Here is a 23,282-nt window from a genome sequence, read left to right as displayed (position 1 = left end):
CCAGCTGATGTTTATAGTAAGATTTCAGTTTTAAATGCTTGCAAGGGAGCCACTAAGTTAGAATCCAGAACATTTTCTGTTTCTTTTTGTTTTGTTTTTGTTTCCAGTTCTTGGAGGAACAGTGGCGTTTTAATGTCCTTGGTAACTATTTATTACTTATTGCACTGTAAATGTTTATGGCACCTTGTAGTACAGATAAATATAAATACTTGCCCCAAAGAATGTACAGTCTGAGCTCCCAATTCTGCAGAAGGTATGCCCATGCATAAGTGTCTGTGTGGAATCTTTTGCAGGATTTGGATTTAAATTATAAATGATAAATAAAGTTGTCTATTTTTAATAGAAATACTTGTGTGCAGGCATTAGATAGAGTTTTGAAAATTCCACTAGTTCCATACAAAAAAAATTGTTCCCGGGCAAGTGTCATCAACATCTGTAAAATCTAAGCTTTCTTGCTAATTTTCTTTAAAGTTGGTAGCCCTTTTGGCTACCAACATGAGGCAGGAGTAAACTGATAGAATTGTTGTCGTCTTAGTCTACAGGCAGACTAGTCTTGTGCCTCTGCTGTTGCTCAGAGCTTTCCCAAGGAGTGGTAGAGTGAAAACTAATTAGCCTTGTTAGTTTTCTCTGCTACTTTTGGACATCAGTAAACTAACAAGAATTGGGTCAGTTTCACACAAACTGGATGAAAATTAAAGGCTCGGGAGGGGTAAATTAACAGAGACTTCCACCCAGGGGAGTTAAGGATGGGTGGTGGTGGGAGAACCAAAGGGGAGAATATACTTCTTCCCAACAAATAGATTAAATTACCTACTAGTCAGAGACTACAAAAGATGGAACTACTGAGCAAAGTCCCTGGTAAGAATCCCAGCATCCTCCTTTTTCCCAGCCACTGGGCAAGGATGGGTCTTGGCTCCTGACCTGGGCATTGCCCCTGGTCAGTGGAATCTCCCATCTTTATTTAATCTCTAGCTATCAGGTATTTGGTAAATTTTTCTGACTCTTTGTGTGGGAGGGCTGCAGGGTGTGTGAGACACACACACCAGAGTTGGTATTGGTGTCTTTTTAGCTCATTTGTGCATGCTGGTTGCTTATCATAAGTTAGGTACCTGCCCAGTACAAGTGGCAATCGAAGTGAGGAAGCTACAAGTTAGAGAGCAGTGGAAGGGAAAGGGAGATTGATTTCAGTGCAAAGATTGGAGGGAGGGGGGGCACGGAGGGAGACAGCAAATATAAGGGAGAAGGTGAAGAACATATGGGGAAGAAAGAATGGAGGCGCAAGCAGAGAAGGAAAAGAAGAAACACTGAAAACATGGGGAACGATTGATTCTGTCCTGGGGCTGATGTGTTGGGTGAATTTTTCAAGCCATACTTTAATTATTTCCTTAATTGTGTATCTTACTGGGTGTATCTCCATGAGGGAGAGGATGGTTCATTGATTAGCTTGGGTTGTGGGAGACCGAGGTGGAATTTCCTGCTTTGCCACAAACTTTGCGTCTGACCTTTGAGCAAGTTATTTTAATCTCTGTAAAATGGGAATAATATAGCACTTCTCTACCTCACAGAAGTGCTGTAAGGATAAATACATTAAAGATTGTGAGGTGCTCAGATACTAAGATGATGGGGACTATGTTGCTCCTACTGTACTTGGGAAATGCAGTCTACTGGCATAGTTTGTGAAAAGTGCTGCTCTGTGCAGGTGAATGTGTGGGAGGCTGGAGACTCCATGTGGGATTATGGTAAATTCCCTTGTTATTACTCACTAGAAGTTAACTTAATTCCACTCTGTCCAAGTCACTTCCCTTATGTATTCATCTGCTGAGCTGCACTTCCCTATGTTTGTCAGTGTCCTCAGACTGGGAAGATCACAGCTTTCTGTTTCATTGTTACTTATGTATTTTCATTAAATTTTTAAACTAGGTGATTCACCATCATCCTAATCAGATAAGGCAATTTCCAAAACGTAGTATGCAGATTGCCATATTCCTTTACTGGTTGATTGCCTTTCCTCATCTTGATGTGTTGATTGCAGAAGCTACCACTCTGAATTTCCTCTTTATTTATTTATTGTATTTTATTTATTTGTTTACAGCACAAGCATGATTTAGATTGTGGTGTCATGAAGCATGGTGGTTCTTCTGTTTTGCTGAGCATGCAATCTTCTAAGGGATGTGTAAACGAAAGGCAGGGCTTGATTTATGTTCTGTGGTTTGTTTCATATAGTGAAAGTGGTGGGTAGGTGAATCCAATCAAAGGAGATTGGAGACAGGTTTCAGACCAGACTTTTAAAAAATTGAACTTCATACATGTTTACAAGCAAGCTTGTCCTTTAAAATTTCAAAACACCTTTTTTTCTGTTCAAAGTTGTTAAAACTTCACCAAAGTTTAGGTAGCTCTAAATGAGTGCAACTGATTCAAATCTTGATACTTTTTGTTTCATGTATGCCAATAATATGGTAGCAGTTCTGAAGCATTTTCAGACAGTTTGTTCCGTTAGTGTTTCTCCCTTAAAAAAATTTCTGTATTCAGAATATATAAGCCCCTTGGTTTTCAGTTTAAACAGGTTTTTACTGAAAAAATCCCGGGTTTTACAAAAAGTATTTTTTTTCTGATTTTCACCCTATTTTTGTATCATTCAAATATATAAAAAAAACCTTGTTTTATTAGGAAGGTACAATACATTGCATGAGATATATGTATTACGATAATACACTAGTCTGTGTGTATATGCAAAGCTGCCTGGTGAAGTAAGGCTATGTATTAATCTAGAAGATAGACACAACAAACAAACAGGCACGCAAGTTCTAAATGTACTGATGAATCTCACGCCCACTGCGTACACATTCACACTCTTAGCAGATAATGGTTTAAAGGTCTGACACACTACAATGGAAAGAAATCAAAAATCTGTATCAGAATACATTTCAGAACACAAGGAAGTAATTGAAAGTTTAAAAAACAAACAAACAGGAAAGCATGAAGTTGAGTGTATGCGCTGCAAATGCTATGGCCCAACTATTAAATATAAATATTTATAGGCTAATAGTTTTAAGTCTACAACAATAAACTGTTTAGTCAAATGAAAAGTTTTATTTGGGGATAGAGATATATTGTTTTCTTAAACTCAAAGGTGGCACTGTGTTTTGAGTTTTAGTTCTGCAGCAAACCATATTGAATTCAATTAATCAAAGTATTACTCTACTGAATACTTCCCCCTGTCCTTCCATCCACTAAAATAACCCCCCATATTTACCCGGAAAATTAAGTTTTTTTCCACCAATTTTCATCTGTTTTTGTTGTCGTGTAATAAACGCCCATAAATTCTTGGGAAAAATAAAATAAAAACCGAAAATGAAGGGACCTAAGAATATATGACTGCATGATTCCGTTCCTCGAATGGCTTTGTTTTAGAGCTGTAGTACTGTTTGAGCCACTATAAATAGTCTGCCATCTTACTGGAGATTCTTTGCAATATTACTTTAATGCTGACTGCCACACAGAAGAAAAGGGTAATTCTGCGGGTAACAGCTGATATGAACTAGTAAGCTCTGTTTTTAAATGGGGGGCAGTGGAAAGAGTGGAGGAGATTGTTATGCTCTAATTAGCATGCCCAACCCACTCTGTTCTGTTTTGATCTTGTCTGCAGTTTAGTTCTAGCTTAGAATGAATCATGGACTAACTCTCTTATATTTAGGGCATGTTTCCTCATGATTAAAGTGAGGAATTTCTCAGAGGCCGAGTGAACTGCTTCTAAATAGATTGTATGGGGGAGGAGCAATGGAATTTGGTGCCGTCAGTCCAGTGCGCTACACATGCACTAAAGTCTTGTTTATCCACACAAGCAGGAATGGCAGTTGCAGTAGTACCACGAGGTTCCTCCTACCATCCTCACCCAACTACTGCATCCCAGTCTGGAGGAAACAGAAGTGGGAACCTAATTAATTTTCCCAACCTGTCAAAGCACTGTAATTCTTCTACTGGTTTCTGGCATGTTTGTGTCATATGGACATCTACCCATTAGGAACTAGACTGAGACAACCCAATTGATTTCTAGAATATGGGCTGCAGAACAGCAATTAGTCTTCAGTGCAATCCTACACTGCCCGTACCCATGCGTCAGTGACCGCTTCAGCAGCTCAGAGCACTGGCCTAGTGGCTGTGTGCAGGCTCAAGAGCGACAGAGGCAGTACTCAGCAGGTCTAAGTTCTGCCCATTGCTTCCTCCACCCTCCAGGTTCACTGCCCCAACCTTCAGGGCAGCAGCATAGGAGGCCACAACGGTATAATGAAAAATACAGCTTCAGTAACATTTTCTAAAACATGTAGACTTTGTCCACAGGGATCCTCTTGCTATATAGAACGGACACAAGCAGTGGTCGGTTACGTGTCCGGCACATACCTCAATGCACTGACTTTACTGGAAGTTGTCCCGACAGTCAGTTCACTGCCCTAGCAGCATCTCTGTACTCCTGAGCAGTTTAAAATAGAAAACACAAAAGGATCATTAGTTAGCGGTTATATAGACAGGCAACCCGCTCTTCTACTTAACTCACGTATATGTACTTAACTCCCCCTGGTTCTCCAGCACCTATTTTTCTCCTCACTCCTCTGAGTGATTCATCCTCCGGATCCTTTACGGCATTACCTGGGGAAGGGAAGATGAGGAACTTACTATAGGCCATAATGAGGCACTCAAAAAGATGTCTTCCCTCCAGACCTAGCGCATACCTGTCTCTCCCTCTTAGAAGAAAACACTGGTGAATGGAATTGTTGTTGGAGCTATGAAAGAATGGAGGGGAGGGAATAAACAGTTTTAAACTTGAAAAGACTGAATAAATGAACACACGCACCCCCTCTCTCAAGCAGTGTCATCCAAAGACAGTGGAACTCTTACTATATACCAGGCCTTGAAGTCTGGAACTGGTGTGGCAGGATTCTTCCAGCGTCAGGGTGCAGCGTGGCATAGCCGCTGTGCCTCATGACTTGTGTAGATCCTCAAATGTAGGACTATGTGTGGACATGGTGCACTGTTTGAAACAGGATGGAGCTAATGTGGTCACACTCCCCTGTTGCAACTTGCATTGGTTCTGCCACACCTGTTTAAGTTGCTGCACTGCAATTCTCTAATGAAGAGGAGGCTTGAATGACATTTCTGTGCAGAACTGATGGAGTTGGGAAAGGAACCAGTCACTGGGTTTCTATAGAATACTTTTTGACATGAGAAATGTTGGTAGATTTCAATATTGTTAGGCAATTCTCTTCCTCATGTTCTCTCTCTAAGATGAATGTTTCAGTCCTTTATGTTTTGTCAGTTATTTACATGCTCTCTGGGCATAGTTTTAAAAGGAAAGAACGTTGATGGAGACTAGCAAAGGGGAAAAATAGGTCATCACATTTATTAAAAGTTGCAGAGATACATGTCATCCAACACAGTCCCTACATTTTGTGTGTAATTGTCCAACTGCTTTAGCAAAATCATGATGTCTTTAGGAAAGAGATTGTCTGGTAGACTAGGAGCCTCTTCTCAGCCCTATATAGACCTAGTTTTGTATTGTTGTATGATCACATGCAACTGTAGCCACTTACGTTTTATAGGTCACAAGCCAGTTGCTACATAAAATTAAACTGCCTTACTTTTTTTCTTTAAAGCTCTGTGCTTCAGATGTGCCATTTTTATGTACTATAATTGGGTGAAAGAATTAGTGCCACTTATTTTGATGTCCTCTGCGCAAAAAAAAAAAAGTTAGAGTATTATTCATAAACGTAATACCTTCATAGAGACAAAGTCAGCAAGATCTCTTACTGGGATAATGATTTAACATGTTACTTTGGATTGTCCTATTAGGTATGTCATAAAAAAGACTTTAAGATGTAATTGGGTGTAATTTTTCTGCATAATGTTTAAATAGTAAGAATTTCACATATATAAACAGTTTAACATTGTCATGTTACTGAAACCTTTTCTAAACAAATTGTAGGCAACCGACTGATCTGTGCATGCAGACAAAGATTTTCCACTGTGGCCTGATACTTACTGCTCTAGCAGTCTTTGTTATTGAATGGATTTTACATTAATCCCTTGACTTCAGTAGCCATATTCTGCCAGCATATGTTGTTTTTTTTTAAGTAAAGATGAAAAACTTGTTTACCTATCAGTAAGTTACCTGGGTAAGGTGTTCCCATATATTCTGAATTCCGGGAAATGTAAGAACCATCAACTACTATAATAAGGCAGAGGTTTGAGATTTAATTTAAGGTTTAACTATGAAGAAAATATTTATAGAGAATTATCTTTATAATTCTCTATAAAAGTAAACAATTGTCATTACAGCCAATGATTGCAGTCTTATGAGACCTGGGTTCAGTTCCTGGTTCTGCTGCATATTTCCTCTGTGATGGTAGGCAAGTCGCTTAATCTTTCTATACCTGAGTTTCCCCCATTGTAAAATTGAGACCTTCTTCCACCCTTTGTCTTGTCTATTTGGATTGTAACCTCTTCCAGGCAGTGACTATATTTCACTGTGTGTGCATGGTGCCTAGCACTGGGGGGCCTCCAGGAACTACTGTAATACAACTCTGAGCTGGTCTCCTAAGACCACCATCCCTAACCAGTACAGTCAGAGTGAGTAACTATTTTGGCAAATATTTATTAATTGAAAATATATACTAATAGTTCTGTATATGGAGCTTAATATTGCTAAGTACTGACAGCCCACAGTGCCTCTTGTCTTCACTGGGAGATAGTGCTGAGCTTCTTACAGATTTGGACCCCAGAAGGGAAGTTATTTGTTCATCTTTTGTGCCAAATTGTTATAAAACAAATGGAGAAGACATTTTAATACTTTAAAGTATTTCTTAATGTGATCCGAAACTATCTCTTGGATTTCTCAGCGCATCTTCTCCATTTGCAATATGGCAGTTTTAGTGTAGTTGTTGATGGTTCTGGAAATTCAACATAAATAGAACTTTATTTACTTAATTAGTAGTGCCTAATGACAGATTTTTTTTCCAATTAGTGAGATTAATAAGGGTCTTTTTTAAGGTGGTGAAAATTAATTGTGTGTAGAAACTCAAAACTACCCCCCTGGAGAGAAGAGGGGTGGGTAGGCAGGCAGAAGTCATAAATAGTATATTCACTACTTAATATCGAAGCATCATAAATGTGTCCAGAAGTGTCTATTTTATATCCTGGATCCAGACTGTCTTTCATTGCTTCAACAATATTGGAAATTTTCGTTCTTTAATTTTACTGACAGTCCAATAAGTCTGCTTAAAATTCCTTTATTCTGCAGAAAGCCTGCAAAAACAAATTCTCCTTCTTAAAATAAATTTTGAGCAGTTTGCTGAAAGTGGACTTTAGACTGCATAAATGAAGATCTAGCTCTTTTACTTTAACGGTTTTAATTGTCAGTTTATTTGGTCTTATCTGACTGTTTTTGTCTTGTTTTTCTAACAGTGATCACATGGAAAATATTTCTGGCTATTTAATGAAATATACCAATCTCGTCACTGGCTGGCAATATCGGTAAGTCTTTTTTGAATTTTGTTAATAAGATTGATTGATATCTAAATCAGTATGTTTTTCAGGCAGTTTTTTTCTGCTAAGCAATTAAAATAATGGGAGAAAAAAATATGTATTTTTCAGATTTAATATGGATTAAACTAACAAGTAGATAAGAGATGGACCTGCTACATCCATAGTAGGGATAACATCTTGTTTTAGTATATGACTAAGAGACTAATGAAAAGCAGAGAAGGACTACTAAGCATTTAAATGACCTTTTGTTGTTGTGATGTATGAGTGTAAGGGGGTATTCAGCAACGCTTTCTCAAACTTTATGTTGCACCATAACAATACATCCAACGTTGTGGTTGGAGGCACAAGCTGTCTAACGCAGTATGTTGCACAACAGTAGTGGCAGAGCGTTTAGCTAAGGACACCTGTTGAAATACCTTCTATTGTGCACTGCATAAGTTGTGAGTATGTCTATTCCTAACTAGCATTGGTCCAGTGATGTAAATTACACTCTCCTATCTTTGTGGCTGGTATTGCTTTGTCTTAAAGTTTCTCATATGCACAGTGCTAAGTCTTCCAAGACTGCATTCCTGAAGTATCATAAATGTACTTTTAATTTACTTAGTGACAGTTCACGTACACCATGCAAAGGTTTGATCTTTAAAGAATCTTTGTATGAGTCTAATCTTGTGCAGTTTTAAGCTATAGTTAGTATAATTGGTGAAGTTGTGTTGGCAAATTGTGGTATTTACATAAACCCATTTGATGTGTAATGGTTCGATTCAAACAAAAACTAATTTTCCCCAAACTTGTGTGGAGATAGTCTTGGTTGGGTGATGATTATTTATATTAAAAAGATGTATGTTAGTTTTATTTTATAAATGGACTTTTTATCACAATCACAGATTTTTTGTTTTAAACAATGAAGCTGGCCTACTGGAGTACTTCGTGAATGAACAGTCTAGAAATCAAAAGCCCAGAGGTACCTTGCAGCTAGCTGGAGCTGTAATTTCACCCAGCGATGAAGACTCTCATACCTTCACCGTTAATGCTGCTAGTGGAGAGCAGTACAAACTAAGAGGTATGACTTAAGTTCTTGGACAGAAGATTTTTCCACTAGACTAGAGGATACTCCTGCCTCCTATATGTGGTTGTAGTCTTGTGTTTGGTTGTCTCTTTGTTTGCTTTAGAAACATATGAACAAAACTGCACACACACAGAGTATAATATCCTAATTTTTTGTGTGTGTGGCCCCAAAATCTATGGGATGGTGACTTTTTCCAAGACGATAAATTTGATTTGGGGAGGAACCTCAATAGACAGTCCCTTAAATTCCATGTTTCAGTGTTTCATAACTTATGTTAGGTAACTTCTGCGGGTGGGAAGAGAGCCAGCCAATAATTCCAATGGAAAAAAGCTTAAAGTATCAGTACTGACGCTTGGGAACCAGTGCTCTACAGGCATCTTAGTCTAGAGCAGGGGTAGGCAACCTAGGGCAACCCAAAGGCAGCATAACGAGCTGATTTTCAGTGGCACTCACACTGCCCAGGTTCTGGCCACTGGTCCGGGGGGCTCTGCATTTTAATTTAATTTTAAATGAAGCTTCTTGAACATTTTAAAAACAATAGTTTAGTTATTTATTATAGACTTATAGAAAGAGACCTTCTTAAAAACGTTAATGTATTACTGGCATGCAAAACCTTAAATTAGAGTGAATAAATGAAGACTCAGCACACCACTTCTGAAACGTTGCCGACCCCTGGTCTAGAGCCATGGAAAAGACTTTTATGGAAATCTGGGCTAATGTCTTTTTGTTCCTGGTCCCTTGAGGCTCACCATTGCATTCTTCCTGACCTGTGTATGTTTTCTTGTATCATGTGTAGATTTACCAGAGAGGAAATTGTACATTCCTTCTGAAGGACAATAAAACCAGGATATGATATTGGTTCCATGCACTATAAATAGTTTTATTTGAGGGGTAGCCGTGTTAGTCTGAATCTGTAAAAAGCAACAGAGGGTCCTGTGGCACCTTTGAGACTAACAGAAGTACTGGGAGCATTAGCTTTGCATCTGAAGAAGTGAGGTTCTTACCCACGAAAGCTTATGCTCCCAGTACTTCTGTTAGTCTCAAAGGTGCCACAGGACCCTCTGTTAGTTTTATTTGGTTTCTCTCTTTACCCAGAGAGGAAAAAGAAGCCTATCGTGTACTAGTGCTACATTAGTGTTAATTTTTCTTATTCCTTTAAAATATCTGTACGCTTGCCTATACTTCAATTTTTGTTCCTGTAAGAAATTCTTTGCTTTTTATCAGCCACCGATGCTAAAGAGCGGCAGCATTGGGTTAGCAGACTCCAGATATGCACGCAGCATCACACGGAAGCAATTGGAAAGGTATTGCATGATTTTAATGTGTTCTTGAATAAAAACGTATGAGAGAAAATATTCATGTTCTTGATCAGTTAGGGTCTGTGGTAAAAGTAATTGAAAACTGATATATTCTATTAATCCATGAGCCAGATAAGGTTAAGGTAGAAATCTGAAAAGTTCCCAATACTTAAAGAGGAAACATGAGAGTGTGGCTGAGTACACTTGACATATATAGTCTGTAATAGAAATGGTCTTTTCCTAAAATATGTAATATGGCACTATGAAATGGTGAAGGTACTGCAGCCTGCGAAGGGTTAACAGGCCCCAGCTGGTCATGTGGCTGATAGTACAGAGTATAAAAGGAAGGGGAAGCTGAAGCTCCTGTGGGTTTTAAAGCTGAGTGTTTTTCATAGTTTGCTTTTGTTTTGTGGGTAACCCACCAGTCCTGAGGAAAGGGCCATAAAAGGACTAATGGTTGGAGCTTGATTTCTCCTTCCTTGGTTGTTTATACCAGGTATATTTTACAGGTACATTTAGGATGAAACTTGAAGTTTTGTGACTTGAGCTAACATTGTGTCCTAACCTCAAATGTACAATAAAATTGTTCTAGTAACGTGCTATAAATCATCTGTTATTTTACTTCAATTTTCAGTGGTTTTAAAATATTTTACTCTTAAGGAATTTCTAGAAATGTGGTTTTTGTGGGGTTTTTTTTTTAAGTCAGTATTTATTTTTATTTTGTTTTAAGTTTTGTAAAGTAATTCCTGTATTGACCTGCTGACTAGTCGGGGAGTAGCATAGTGGACATTTGATGAAAAGGTATTGTTCGCTGTGTCATGCCATTCCTAATTTTAGCAGGTACATTTTGAAGGTATGACCCTGAGTGCATTGAGGGTGAGGGAATAAGACTCCAGGAGTTATTTTATGGCAGTGATACAATGCAGACATTCATCAAGGTGAAAATGTTTGTGGGGAGGCCATGTTCTTTTATTTAACAAGGATATCTTGCTGCACCAAGGGTGACTGTTATCTCGTAACACAAGAAGCTAGCTCCACCACATTATTACACTTAAGGGTGTTTTTGTTTTTGCCCCACAATACAGTTCTACTAAAATTTTGCTATCTGGATGGCTTTTCAATACTTGGAAAATTCAGGGATATACTGAATACAGTTTTTGGTCCTAAATTTCTTGTTTTTAGAACTGGAGTTTTGAATTGTACCTCAGATTTCCAGTTGTAATTTTCGTTTTTTGCTTGGCTTGTTTAAAAGGAAAATTTGTTTGTGTCCAAATTAATTCCCCTGAATTAGATTTCTTTTTTAAAAGGCTCCTCCATAAGTTTATGTTCCTTGAGAGGAGTTTCTAGCAAGCCTGAAGATTAAGGCTTGCTAGCTCCTTTCACAAACCATTTTCAACGCTTTGTTGCTTCAGTGTATACGTGTATTGTACGTTATAGAAGTATATTCTTATATTTTTGCTTCATTTAACCTAAAATCTGAAAAAAAAATCCAATACGCTAAGGTTCTTCTAAAATAGGATTAACTTCTTGTGACTGGCTCTGACTCCTCTATCATCAGGAGATTGCGCCCTGGTCTACGTTACAAACTTATGTTGTTATAGCTATGGTATAAAATCCACCCCCCCCCTCCCCCGAGCGATATAGTTATACCGACCTAACTCCCAGTGTAGACAGAGGGAGGGATTCCCCGATCAACATAGCTACCAACTCTCTGGAAGGGAGTACCTAAGCCGATGGGAGAAACTTTCCTGTCAGTGTAGGTAGCATCTTCAATAAGTGCTGCGGCGCTATAAGTGTAGACAAGTCCTGCATGTGTTTCACTTTGTCTTCTAAATGGTTGTAAATGAAATTCTTCTCTCTTAAATGTCAGGTTCACCCCTGTGTAGTCTGTTGCCTCTCAGTTTACATGTTAATCTTCCTGCAGAGCTCAAACCTGAATAGAAGGGCCTACTTCCTAATCATGTAAAGTGATGTATATTGTTTCATCGCAATTCCTGGGTTGCATGTAAGCAAACACAAGCTGACTGTAAGCAGTGGAGCAAGACAATTATCAGGAAATAGCACAAAGGAACAGAAACTTCTTCACTTATCAGTTAACACTTTTTGTGCACATTAATTACCAGAGTAGTTGACAAACAGTGGGTTAAGCTAGCTTTCCCTCACTTTATTTAATTCTTGATTTTATATTCTGATTTATGTGCCTAATGAAACGTTTGTTGAGTATTAGGAATTTTAAATCTCTTTATATGCTTGTTTATTCACTAGAACAATCCTCCACTGAAATCTCGCAGCTTCTCTCTTGCATCCCAAGGAAGTGGCAACTCTCCTGGTGTTCAGAGGAGACCCAGCCAAAATCCAGTTTCTTTTTTTAGTGTTGGACATCACAAGTTGCCAGCAGGAAAGAGAGTTCCTATTCTGCAGCCAGACCACCTACTAGATGTTAGAGAGGTTTGTATGAATAAAAATTTAAATACATTATTTTGAGAATGAGAGAGAACCAACATATTATTGTCCTTACTACTTTGGTTGACACAGAAACCCTGATAATTTGTTGGATATAGTATTCCTGAATTGGCCTAAACTGCTAGTGTGTTGCTGTGTGAGTTTAAAGAGCTGCCGTGTTCCCACCCCAGAGCTGGCAGTATTTCAGTGGTGGTGGAAGTGATCAGAATGTATTTTCTATCTCACTTTAAATATGTAAAGTGCTTTGGCATTAAAGGTTCTTTATAAATGTCATATTTATTATTTAAATTGTTGGGTGGGAGGTGACTTCAGTGCGGTTACCTGTTATAACATCCTGATACTGAAGATTGAGTATCCCATATTCCTGTCCCTGCTAGTCCTAGCATTACAGCTCAAGAAGATGTCATATCACATACTTCTTCCTTTCTCCCCCCTCTCAAGCCTTGGAAGAGTTGACTTCTTTAAGGGCTGAACATTTTTTCCATGAGCTTCATAGGATGGAGGACGAATCAGTTTGGTTCATATCAGAGAATTTTGCTAATAATATACAAAAAATAATGTTACAAAGTTTTATGGCCAAAACCTCAGTGTGATTGAGAGGGGAAAGCAAAGAAAAGGATGAAACCCAGCAATATGATTCCACTGAATACTAAATCATAGAATCATAGATTATAGGACTGGAAGGGACCTCGAGAGGTCATCGAGTCCAGTCCCCTGCCCGCATGGCAGGACCAATTACTGTCTAGACCATCCCTGATAGACATTTATCTAACCTACTCTTAAATATCTCCAGAGACGGAGATTCCACAACCTCCCTAGGCAATTTGTTCCAGTGTTTAACCACCCTGACAGTTAGGAACTTTTTCCTAATGTCCAACCTAGACCTCCCTTGCTGCAGTTTAAACCCATTGTTTCTGGTTCTATCCTTAGAGGCTAAGATGAACAAGTTCTCTCCCTCCTCCTCATGACACCCTTTTAGATACCTGAAAACTGCTATCATGTCCCCTCTCAGTCTTCTCTTCTCCAAACTAAACAAACCCAGTTCTTTCAGCCTTCCTTCATAGGTCATGTTCTCAAGACCTTTAATCATTCTTGTTGCCCTTCTCTGGACCCTCTCCAATTTCTCCACATCTTTTTTAAAATGCGGCGCCCAGAACTGGACACAATACTCCAGCTGAGGCCTAACCAGAGCAGAGTAGAGCGGAAGAATGACTTCTCGTGTCTTGCTCACAACACACCTGTTAATGCATCCCAGAATCATGTTTGCTTTTTTTGCAACAGCATCACACTGTTGACTCATATTTAGCTTGTGGTCCACTATAACCCCTAGATCCCTTTCTGCCATACTCCTTCCTAGACAGTCTTTTCCCATTCTGTATGTGTGAAATTGATTTTTCCTTCCTAAGTGGAGCACTTTGCATTTGTCTTTGTTAAACTTCATCCTGTTTAACTCAGACCATTTCTCCAATTTGTCCAGATCATTTTGAATTATGACCCTGTCCTCCAAAGTAGTTGCAATCCCTCCCAGTTTGGTATCATCCGCAAACTTAATAAGCGTACTTTCTATGCCAGTATCTAAGTCGTTGATGAAGATATTGAACAGAGCCGGTCCCAAAACAGACCCCTGCGGAACCCCACTCGTTACGCCTTTCCAGCAGGATTGGGAACCATTAATAACAACTCTCTGAGTACGGTTATCCAGCCAGTTATGCACCCACCTTATAGTAGCCCCATCTAATTTGTATTTGCCTAGTTTATCGATAAGAATATCATGCGAGACCGTATCAAATGCCTTACTAAAGTCTAGGTATACCACATCCACCGCTTCACCCTTATCCACAAGGCTCGTTATTCTATCAAAGAAAGCTATCAGATTGGTTTGACATGATTTGTTCTTCACAAATCCATGCTGGCTGTTCCCTATCACCTTACCACCTTCCAAGTGTTTGCAGATGATTTCCTTAATTACTTACTCCATTATCTTCCCTGGCACAGAAGTTAAACTAACTGGTCTGTAGTTGCCTGGGTTGTTTTTATTTCCCTTTTTATAGACGGGCACTATATTTGCCCTTTTCCAGTCTTCTGGAATCTCTCCCGTCTCCCATGACTTTCCAAAGATAATAGCTAGAGGCTCAGATACCTCCTCTATTAGCTCCTTGAGTATTCTAGGATGCATTTCATCAGGCCCGGGTGACTTGCAGGCATCTAACTTTTCTAAGTGATTTTTAACTTGTTCTTTTTTTATTTTATCCGCTAAACCTACCCCCTTCCCATTAGCATTCACTATGTTAGGCATTGCTTCAGACTTCTCGGTGAAGACCGAAACAAAGAAGTCATTAAGCATCTCTGCCATTTCCAAGTTTCCTGTTACTGTTTCTCCCTCTTCACTAAGCAGTGGGCCTACCCTGTCTTTGGTCTTCCTCTTGCTTCTAATGTATTGATAAAAAGTCTTCTTGTTTCCTTTTATTCCCGTAGCTAGTTTGAGCTCATTTTGTGCCTTTGCCTTTCTAATCTTGCCCCTGCATTCCTGTGTTGTTTGCCTATATTCATCCTTTGTAATCTGTCCTAGTTTCCATTTTTTATATGACTCCTTTTTATTTTGTAGATCGTGCAAGATCTCGTGGTTAAGCCAAGGTGGTCTTTTGCCACATTTTCTATCTTTCCTAACCAGCGGAATAGCTTGCTTTTGGGCCCTTAATAGTGTCCCTTTGAAAAACTGCCAACTCTCCTCAGTTGTTTTTCCCCTCAGTCTTGAGTCCCATGGGACCTTACCTATCAGCTCTCTGAGCTTACCAAAATCTGCCTTCCTGAAATCCATTGTCTCTATTTTGCTGTTCTCCCTTCTACCCTTCCTTAGAATTGCAAACTCTATGATTTCATGATCACTTTCACCCAGGCTGCCTTCTACTTTCACATTCTCAACGAGTTCCTCCCTATTTGTTAAAATCAAGTCTAGAACAGCTTCCCCCCAGTAGCTTTTTCAACCTTCTGAAATAAAAAGTTGTCTCCAATGCAGTCCAAGAATTTGTTGGATAGTCTGTGCCCCGCTGTGTTATTTTCCCAACATATATCTGGATAGTTGAAGTCCCCCATCACCACCAAATCTTGGGCTTTGGATGATTTTGTTAGTTGCTTGAAAAAAGCCTCATCCACCTCTTCCACCTGGTTAGGTGACCTGTAGTAGACTCCTAGCATGACATCTCCCTTGTTTTTTGCCCCTTTAAGCCTAACCCAGAGACTCTCAACACTTCCGTCTCCTATGTCCATCTCTAACTCAGTCCAAGTGTGTACATTTTTAATATATAAGGCAACACCTCCTCCCTTTTTCCCCTGTCTATCCTTCCTGAGCAAGCTGTACCCATCCACACCAACATTCCAATCATGTGTATTATCCCACCAAGTTTCAGTGATGCCAACAATGTCATAGTTGTATTTATTTTTTAGCACTTCCAGTTCTTCCTGCTTATTCCCCATACTTCTCGCATTTGTATATAGGCATCTAAGATACTGGTTTGATCTTTCCTCCCAGTTTTGTCCTGACTCTCCTTTCTCTCTGCCAGTATAGCCCACACTCCCTCTTGTTTCCGACCCATCTCCCCGGTCTCCATGTTCCCCACTTACCTGTGGGCTTTGCTCACCTGTCCCCGTCGAACCTAGTTTAAAGCCCTCCTCACTAGGTTAGCCAGTCTGTGTCCGAATAGGGTCTTTCCTCTCCTCGAAAGGTGAACGCCATCTCTGCCTAGCAGTCCTTCCTCAAATAGCATCCCGTGGTCTAGGAAGCCAAAGCCCTCCTGGCGACACCATCTTCGCAGCCAGGCATTCACCTCCATGATGCATCTGTCTCTGCCCGGGCCCCTACCTTTGACAGGAAGAATTGAAGAGAATACCACCTGCGCTCCAAACTCCTTCACCCGTACTCCCAGAGCCCTGTAGTCACTCTTGATCCGCTCAGTGTCACACCGCGCAGTATCATTTGTGCCCACATGGATGAGTAGCATGGGATAGTAGTCAGAGGGCTGGATAATCCTCGACAATGCCTCCGTAACGTCTCGGATACGGGCCCCCGGCAGGCAGCATACCTCCCGAGATGAAATGTCAGGGCGACAGATGGGCGCCTCCGTCCCCCTCAGCAGAGAGTCTCCGACCACCACTACCCTACGTTTCCTATTCGCAGTGGTGGCAGCAGACTCTCCAGCCTTAGGGGTACGAGGCTTCTCCTCCTTTACTGTAGGGAGTGATTCCTTCTTTCCTGTATCGAGAAGAGCATAACGGTTACCTATAACCACGGCAGGAGGGTTCGGAGCAAGGGTGGAGCACTGCCTGCTGCCAGAAGTAACCAGCTGCCAGTGTCCACCCTGAGCCATCTCCTCCTCCACCAGTGGTGTATCAGCAGTCCTGGATGAAATCTGGATGAATGGTATACTTTGGTAAAAGGGGTGAGCGCTACAGTGCATGACAATCCTTATCTTGTATCCTTCCATCCCTGTCACCAATATAAAAAGTTGCAAATATTTAAAAACATTTAATCAACATATATCACTTCTCTAAAAGGAAAACTTGTTGCACCACTCACCAGCATCAAGTATCTGTTGTTCTCCTTATGTGGCATCTCTATTACTGGAGGTTTGCAACCGTGGTAGCCTGTTCTGTATGATCCTCTGTTACTCTTTTGTGGATGAATAGTCCTTTTGATCCATCCAGGATACCACATTGTCCATCCAAGATCGTTTTCTGCCTTGTGTTGTTCTGCCATCAACTTTCCCTTCCAGTGCCAATCAACATGTGTTGCCCACTGAAACTCTTAAAAAGTGCTCTGCAAATTGAATCGTTCCTTCTTTTCATAAGATCTCTAACTAGTGTTGGCCTATTACTAGTATTGTCAATATTAGTATTATCACGGCTAGTAATAGTTTAAAGCAATGTGATCAATACAATAAATTAGAACGAAAGATGTGTAACACCGACAGACCCCGTCATTGGTGTGTGGAGTCGAACCTGGGACCTCTGGAGCTAAATGCATGAGCCTCTACTGTATGAGCTAAAAGCCATATGGACCTTAGCTAGGGCTGTAGAGCAGACTCATTAATCTCTAAGTGGTCTCGGTGCCACTAGATGGGACAGAGCACCACACCCAGGCTTGTGGGTTACAGATATTTTTGGCCACTAAAAGATAGATGCACAGAAAATGGGATGTACTGGGGTATCAATAGGTGAGCAAGAGTTGGTTGGTTGTTTTTTCCCCTTTTAATTATAAGGTTCTTGTAGACCTTGCAGTAGAGGCAAGTTTATAAAAGGGACATGATGAGTGTGAGACTTGGCAAACTGTCATAGACAGGGCATTCCACAGTCACAAGAATTACAAAGAAATGTGAAAGATTTCTGGAAGAGCCTTGGCTGTCAACGTACCATAGCAAGAAGGTATCTTGCTAAAGTGGTGGAGAGATGACTGAGATATTGAAGAGCCAGTGACTAGACTGCCAATATGAGGACCAACACTATTACGATGGCTCTTAGAAAATATATTACAAGGTGAAATCAGTCTTGAAAATGCATCCTACCCCCTTAATCTGTGTACAGATCCTGAGCCCACAAATATCTTGAAACAAAAACATTGGCAGTATTCATGAAATGGATCCAAATATTCCATCACTTATTGTGACATTTCTCTGTAAAAATCAAAAATTCCACATTTCATCATTCAAAATTACTGTTTTAGATGTGGTATAAAATACAGCTACAGAATTCATGGAATCTAATTTTATCCTTCCTTACAGCTGGTTAGGAGTGGATCAGCACAAGAAACATGTTGGTCTGGAAGAACACTCCAAGATGTAGACACGCTGGGTATGTCTACACTGCATTTAATTTAAAAAAGAACCCTCCTCCTCCCCCCCCCCCCCCACCACATAAGTTGTGGTAGCGAATCTCAGAGCCTGGGTCAACTGACTTGGGTTTGCGGTTCTTGCATTACAGGGCTAAAAATACCAGTGTAGACATTCCCTCTTGGTCTGGAACCCAGGCTCTGAAATCCTGTGAGCATGCCCCGTGATCCTGAGTTAGTTGACCTGAGCTCTTAGACTTGCTGCTGTGGGGGGTTATTTGCAGTGTACACTTACCCACTTTCACTTAAAACATCTTTCCAGTGCCACCAGATGAAAAAGGCTTCTACTTTCCATCTGTAAATAGATGTCTTCTGACCAATTATGCCTCCCTCTAATCTACAGACTAATCAATCTGCAAGGTTCCTGTAGGTGCTTGTATTTGGCCAAGGATCTCTCCTTGTAGCTGAGGATGGGGGAGAGAGAGCTTAGTGGTTTGAGCATTGGCCTGCTAAACCCAGCATTGTGAGTTCAATCCTTGAGCGGGCCACTTAGGGATCTGGGGTAAAATCAGTACTTGGTCCTGCTAGTGAAGGCAGGGGGCTGGACTTGATGACCTTTCAAGGTCCCTTCCAGCTCTAGGAGATGGGATATCTCCATTAATTAAAAAAAAAAAAAGTTTTCTTTGTCTCAGCACACCCTGAAATATGAAAATTGCCTACCAGTAATGTTTCCTTTCTGTTACGACACGCACCTCTTAGAACTGAGAGAAAATGTGGATCACAGAAAAAGAATTGTAAAGAATTCTTGCTTGATGAGATGAAAATATAAGGAACGTGATAGACATGGCAGGGTTTGGTCTCTTTTTAAATCCCTGCATTCTGTTTGGCTGCTAACGAGTTCAGCAGTTCCTGTAAGCATCATGAAACACTGGAGTTTTGAGAGCAGGGAAAAGTTCTAAAGGGAGAAGGTTCTGACTCCTAGGCAGTTATGGTCCATGAATGGACAACTATCCTCCTGTTTACTTTCTAATAGAAGGTAGGGATAATGCAATTGGCACAGGGGCCACCCTCTTGTACCTGTGCCGGCTGGTTAAATAAATAGTCCTCATGCCTTCTTCAGTGCTTCACCCTTGTGTCTTTATTAACAGTGCAACCCCACTTTGTTCCCCCAACAGTTATCCACAGTTAGACCCTCCCCAGGGTCTGCTGGCCCATGAGGCTCCTTTCCTTGGGTGGGGAGACAGAGATACAGCCCTCCTGTCTACTCCCAGGCTAGACTCCTGACTGAGCTTTCCTCAGGGCTTTTATAGCCCTCCTTTACTAAGCCCAGCTGCTGGCATTTAACTCAAGCCATTGCTGAGAGTCAGCCCTCATTAGGGCCTGCAGCTGGGCCCTCTGCTGGCTGCCCAAGCCCCTACACTTGGCCTCCTTACCAAAAAGCAGGGCTTGGCCAGCATTTTAGCAGGGCATTCAAGGGGTTTACCCCTGCCCTGTCACAGCAATGTATGGGATGTTGCTGTGTAATGGACTCTGAGATCTGTGTATAAAAAAGCGAACTGTTATTTTATCTTCGGTCTTTTCATATTGTTAGAGTAGGATTAAATAATTTATCCGTAGCTTTCTTTTGTTATAGGCTATTGCAAGTGAGCCTTATGTAAGGGAGAGGGAGTAAGGCTTGTGAATGTAAAAAGTCATAAGTTTGCCATTGAATAAATGGGCTTGACTTCTATTGATTTAAGTGCATGTGTAACTGAGGGAAGAATTTGGTCTCCAGTCTTGTCTAAAGTGAAGCTTAAGGTATTTGTATTCCCTTTTCTCTGCTTCCTTGTACCATATCAATGAATTGGGTGTCTGGTAAGAGCAGGGTGACCAGACAGTAAGTGTGAAAAATTGGGACGGGGGTGGGGGTAATAGGCGCCTATAAAAGACAAAGCCCCAAATATCGGGGCTGTCCCTATAAAATTGGGACATCTAGTCACCCTAGGTAAGAGGTGTCTCTGGAGTAAAGTTACCAGCTTTGCTTCTGAAGTAGCTGCTTCTGCGGGCAGCAGATCTTCAGTAGCTCACCAGAGGAGAGTCCCAAACCACAAACAGGGGTCCATCAGTCTGGGATTGCCAGCAGGGAGGCCTGAGGACATAGTTAGGGACAGTGTGGGGGACAATAAAAGAGACCACAAATAGGGAAGATTGTCAGGGTGAGTGGACACTGCCCACAATCTCTTTGCTCCTGACTCTCTCTGCTAAGCACAGCCTCAATCAGGGAGGCAGGCTGAGAGTGTCGGAGGGTTTTTTTGTACAACTCTTACATTCCATACCAGATAGAATCTGTTAAACATTGTTAAGTTTGCAAAATCTAGACCTCAGAAATTAGGAAATGTGAGAATTGAGGTTGTATGAGATTGGAGGTGAGGTGCATCTGAGTGTAGTGGAGAGGAATTTGATGTGTGAGGGTTGGTTATATGTTGGAATAGGAAGGGAAGTTTACCATGGAGATATGGAGTCTGTGTTTGGGTATTGTGGGGATTGGGTAGTAAGGCAAGCAAGATGAGATTGGTGTCTTTAGTGTGGAAATGGCCTTGACATGAACGGTCCCTGTACCCCTCATCTCCCTCATGCCTTTCTTAGCCCCATCCTCTCCCACATCTCTACTACTCCCTCATGCCTCCCACATCGCCTTCCCCACCAATTCTAATACCTCATTCTACTTTAAAATGCTGTGAACAAATGTGGGTCAGAGAAGTGAGGCTGAAGAGAAGTTCCTTGTCATGAACTGCCTGTGGATCATCACAGTGGAGCTTATCTTCAGCTACGTGTCTCCCCTGAAGGTGAAACGTTGCCCATCTTTTCCTCTCCCTATACTGTATGTCCTAGACAGTGCCGTCCACCCATCATAGTCTCCACATAGCCCTGCTCAACTGTCTGTTCTCCCCCACAAGCCCCCTCAGACTTTAGTGCCCTAAATAGCTGAGGACTTGTCCAGCATGCCAGGCAGTCCTTAAAGTGGTAGCCCTGAATCAACACATATCTATCCCCAGTTGCAGGTGTTATATTCAAAACTATTTTAGGTAGTGAGTTTAGTAGATACATGCTCTCTTTAAAACACACCTTGTAAGTAAGAGCACAGTAGCTGTGTTGTGTTTACAGTAGTAAGTTAGTTTTAGGTCAGCTTGCACATATGGTGGGTTTGGTGCACATAAGAGAGACCTTTTCACCTCTCCCCTGTCACAGGAAAGGATTAAGGAAAAGAGAATTTAACCTCATAAATACCCCCACCCCCCCAACCCCCCCCAAAAAAGTGGGAGGGGGGAGAAAGTAGAAAAGGAAGGAAGGAGACATCATGAAAGGGATGAGAATATTATTATAAGTTATAGGGAGAGTAAAGCATGATTCAAAGGGACCTGTATTTCACGGATCTTATGGTATCAGTTTACACCGGACAGATGTCTCTTACAAACTAGGACAACTATGTAGGGGCTTCAATGTGATTTATAAAGTTTGCTTGTAAAATATAAAAAGCAAAAGAAAGATGTGGAGAAAAGATAAAAAGCCACCGTTTTAAAGATGAGTTTTAAAATAACATTTCCAAAAGGGGAAAATTAAACTTTTGGACATTGTGTCCCCAATGGTTTTGGGAAAAAAATAACTGCCACTGTCATGCTATATTCTTCTTGTAATAGCAGGGTTAAACAACTGCTAACATTAAGACATGAAGTACCCTTCGGTGCCTAGAAAAACCTTAATCTGCATTCCTGTGGTTTCTGCTGTTTTAAGAGCTTGTTAAACCACTTTATCCTTTAGTTTGAAAACTGTTGTAACAAGTTCATGTTTATACTTAAACATATAAAGTTGCAACGGTAGACTGTTTTAATTACTTCAGTATATCAGAAATGCCCTTCCTTTCAAGAGATGGATTTGACATTGGTAGAGCTAATGTAGCATACAGTAAATTTGGATGCTACCTGCCCTTTTTACCTCATGTCACATACGAATAGAAAACTTAAGGAAGAGCAGAAGAGAAAATAAATTACACTGATACTAGTCTTCATGTAAAAGTTATACTGTAGCTGTATTAACAATTTATCCTTCTGTATATTGCTGTTTTGCTGTTCTTGAACAGTACTTTTCTTTTGGCTGAGGAGACTTCGAAGAAGATTTTGGTTAAACTTCCAGGTGGTGCATGGAATTTCTTAAGTGTGAGACATCACTCCGATTCAGGTCCTCTCTTTTTGCAGAGTGCAATGATGAAGGCATAGATTGAGTCCCCTTGAAATGGCCACCGTGCATTAGGCAGAACTTTGATTTTCCCTGCATCTGTTTGAAGTGATATGCAAGGATTTTCTTAAAGTTACAGAGAGAGAGAGAGAGAGAGAGAGAGAGAGAAACAGGCCTGTAGAAAATTTATATTAATCTTCTGGTTTTAAATATTACAGTATTGGACTGAGTGATCTGGTGTAATTCTAAATTTATGCAGGAACAGCAGTAGAGGCTCTGGAAGCATAAAGACAAGGATTATCAGGGTCCGTTATTAATCTAAATGTGTTATGCCAGACTGCTTTTCTTTTCCTCAGTGTGTTGTTGCTTGGTTGATAGGCATGTCTAAAAGTTCTGTGTCAGAATTTATAACATAGAATTTACCAATTTGTGAAGTATAAGGCCTTCATTGTGATCATCTTGTCTGACCTCTTGTATAACACAGGCCATAGAACTTCCCAAAAACAATTCCTAGAAAATATCTTTTAGAAAAGCATCTGAGTTTGATTTAAAAATTGTGAATGATGGATACTCCACCATGATCCTTGGTAAATTGTTCTAGTGGTTTAATTACTGTGACCATTTAAAAAAAATATATACACCTTATTTGCAGTCTGAATTTGTGTAGTGTCAACTTCCAGCTATTGGATTGTGTTAACCTTTCTCCGCTAGATTGGAGAGCCCTATATTAAACATTTGTTCCCCAGGTAGATACTTATAGACTGTAATCAAGTCACCCCGTAACCTTCTCTAACCTTCTATAAACTTGTATATGTTCATTTATTAATGCTATACTTCGATATACCATTGCTCGACTAGTTGCAGTCTCAGTTCAAAAGTCTGCGGC

General features: G+C 40.5%; 1 protein-coding gene across 5 annotated transcripts in view; it reads left to right on the top strand.

The window, feature by feature from the left end:
* The window catches only part of OSBPL11 (oxysterol binding protein like 11), a 73,991-nt gene that overhangs the window by 24,965 nt on the left and 25,744 nt on the right, over positions 1–23,282 (top strand). For 4 of the 5 annotated variants that reach the window (XM_042843114.2, XM_024104822.3, XM_008167828.4 and 1 more), the window contains 4 exons: positions 7,456–7,524; positions 8,421–8,596; positions 9,827–9,906; positions 12,166–12,348. In XM_042843114.2, coding sequence (XP_042699048.2) covers positions 7,456–7,524; positions 8,421–8,596; positions 9,827–9,906; positions 12,166–12,348 — 508 coding nt within the window. Of the gene's footprint in view, positions 1–6,330; positions 6,398–7,455; positions 7,525–8,420; positions 8,597–9,826; positions 9,907–12,165; positions 12,349–23,282 lie in introns of all 5 variants that reach the window. The other variant, XM_008167829.4, reaches the window with a different exon arrangement.

This window comes from Chrysemys picta, chromosome 11 (assembly GCF_011386835.1).
Source record: "Chrysemys picta bellii isolate R12L10 chromosome 11, ASM1138683v2, whole genome shotgun sequence".
In the NCBI taxonomy this organism is placed as follows: Eukaryota; Metazoa; Chordata; order Testudines; family Emydidae; genus Chrysemys; species Chrysemys picta.
Note: the sequence above shows the minus strand (reverse complement) of the source record. Positions and strands in the feature narration are given on the sequence as shown.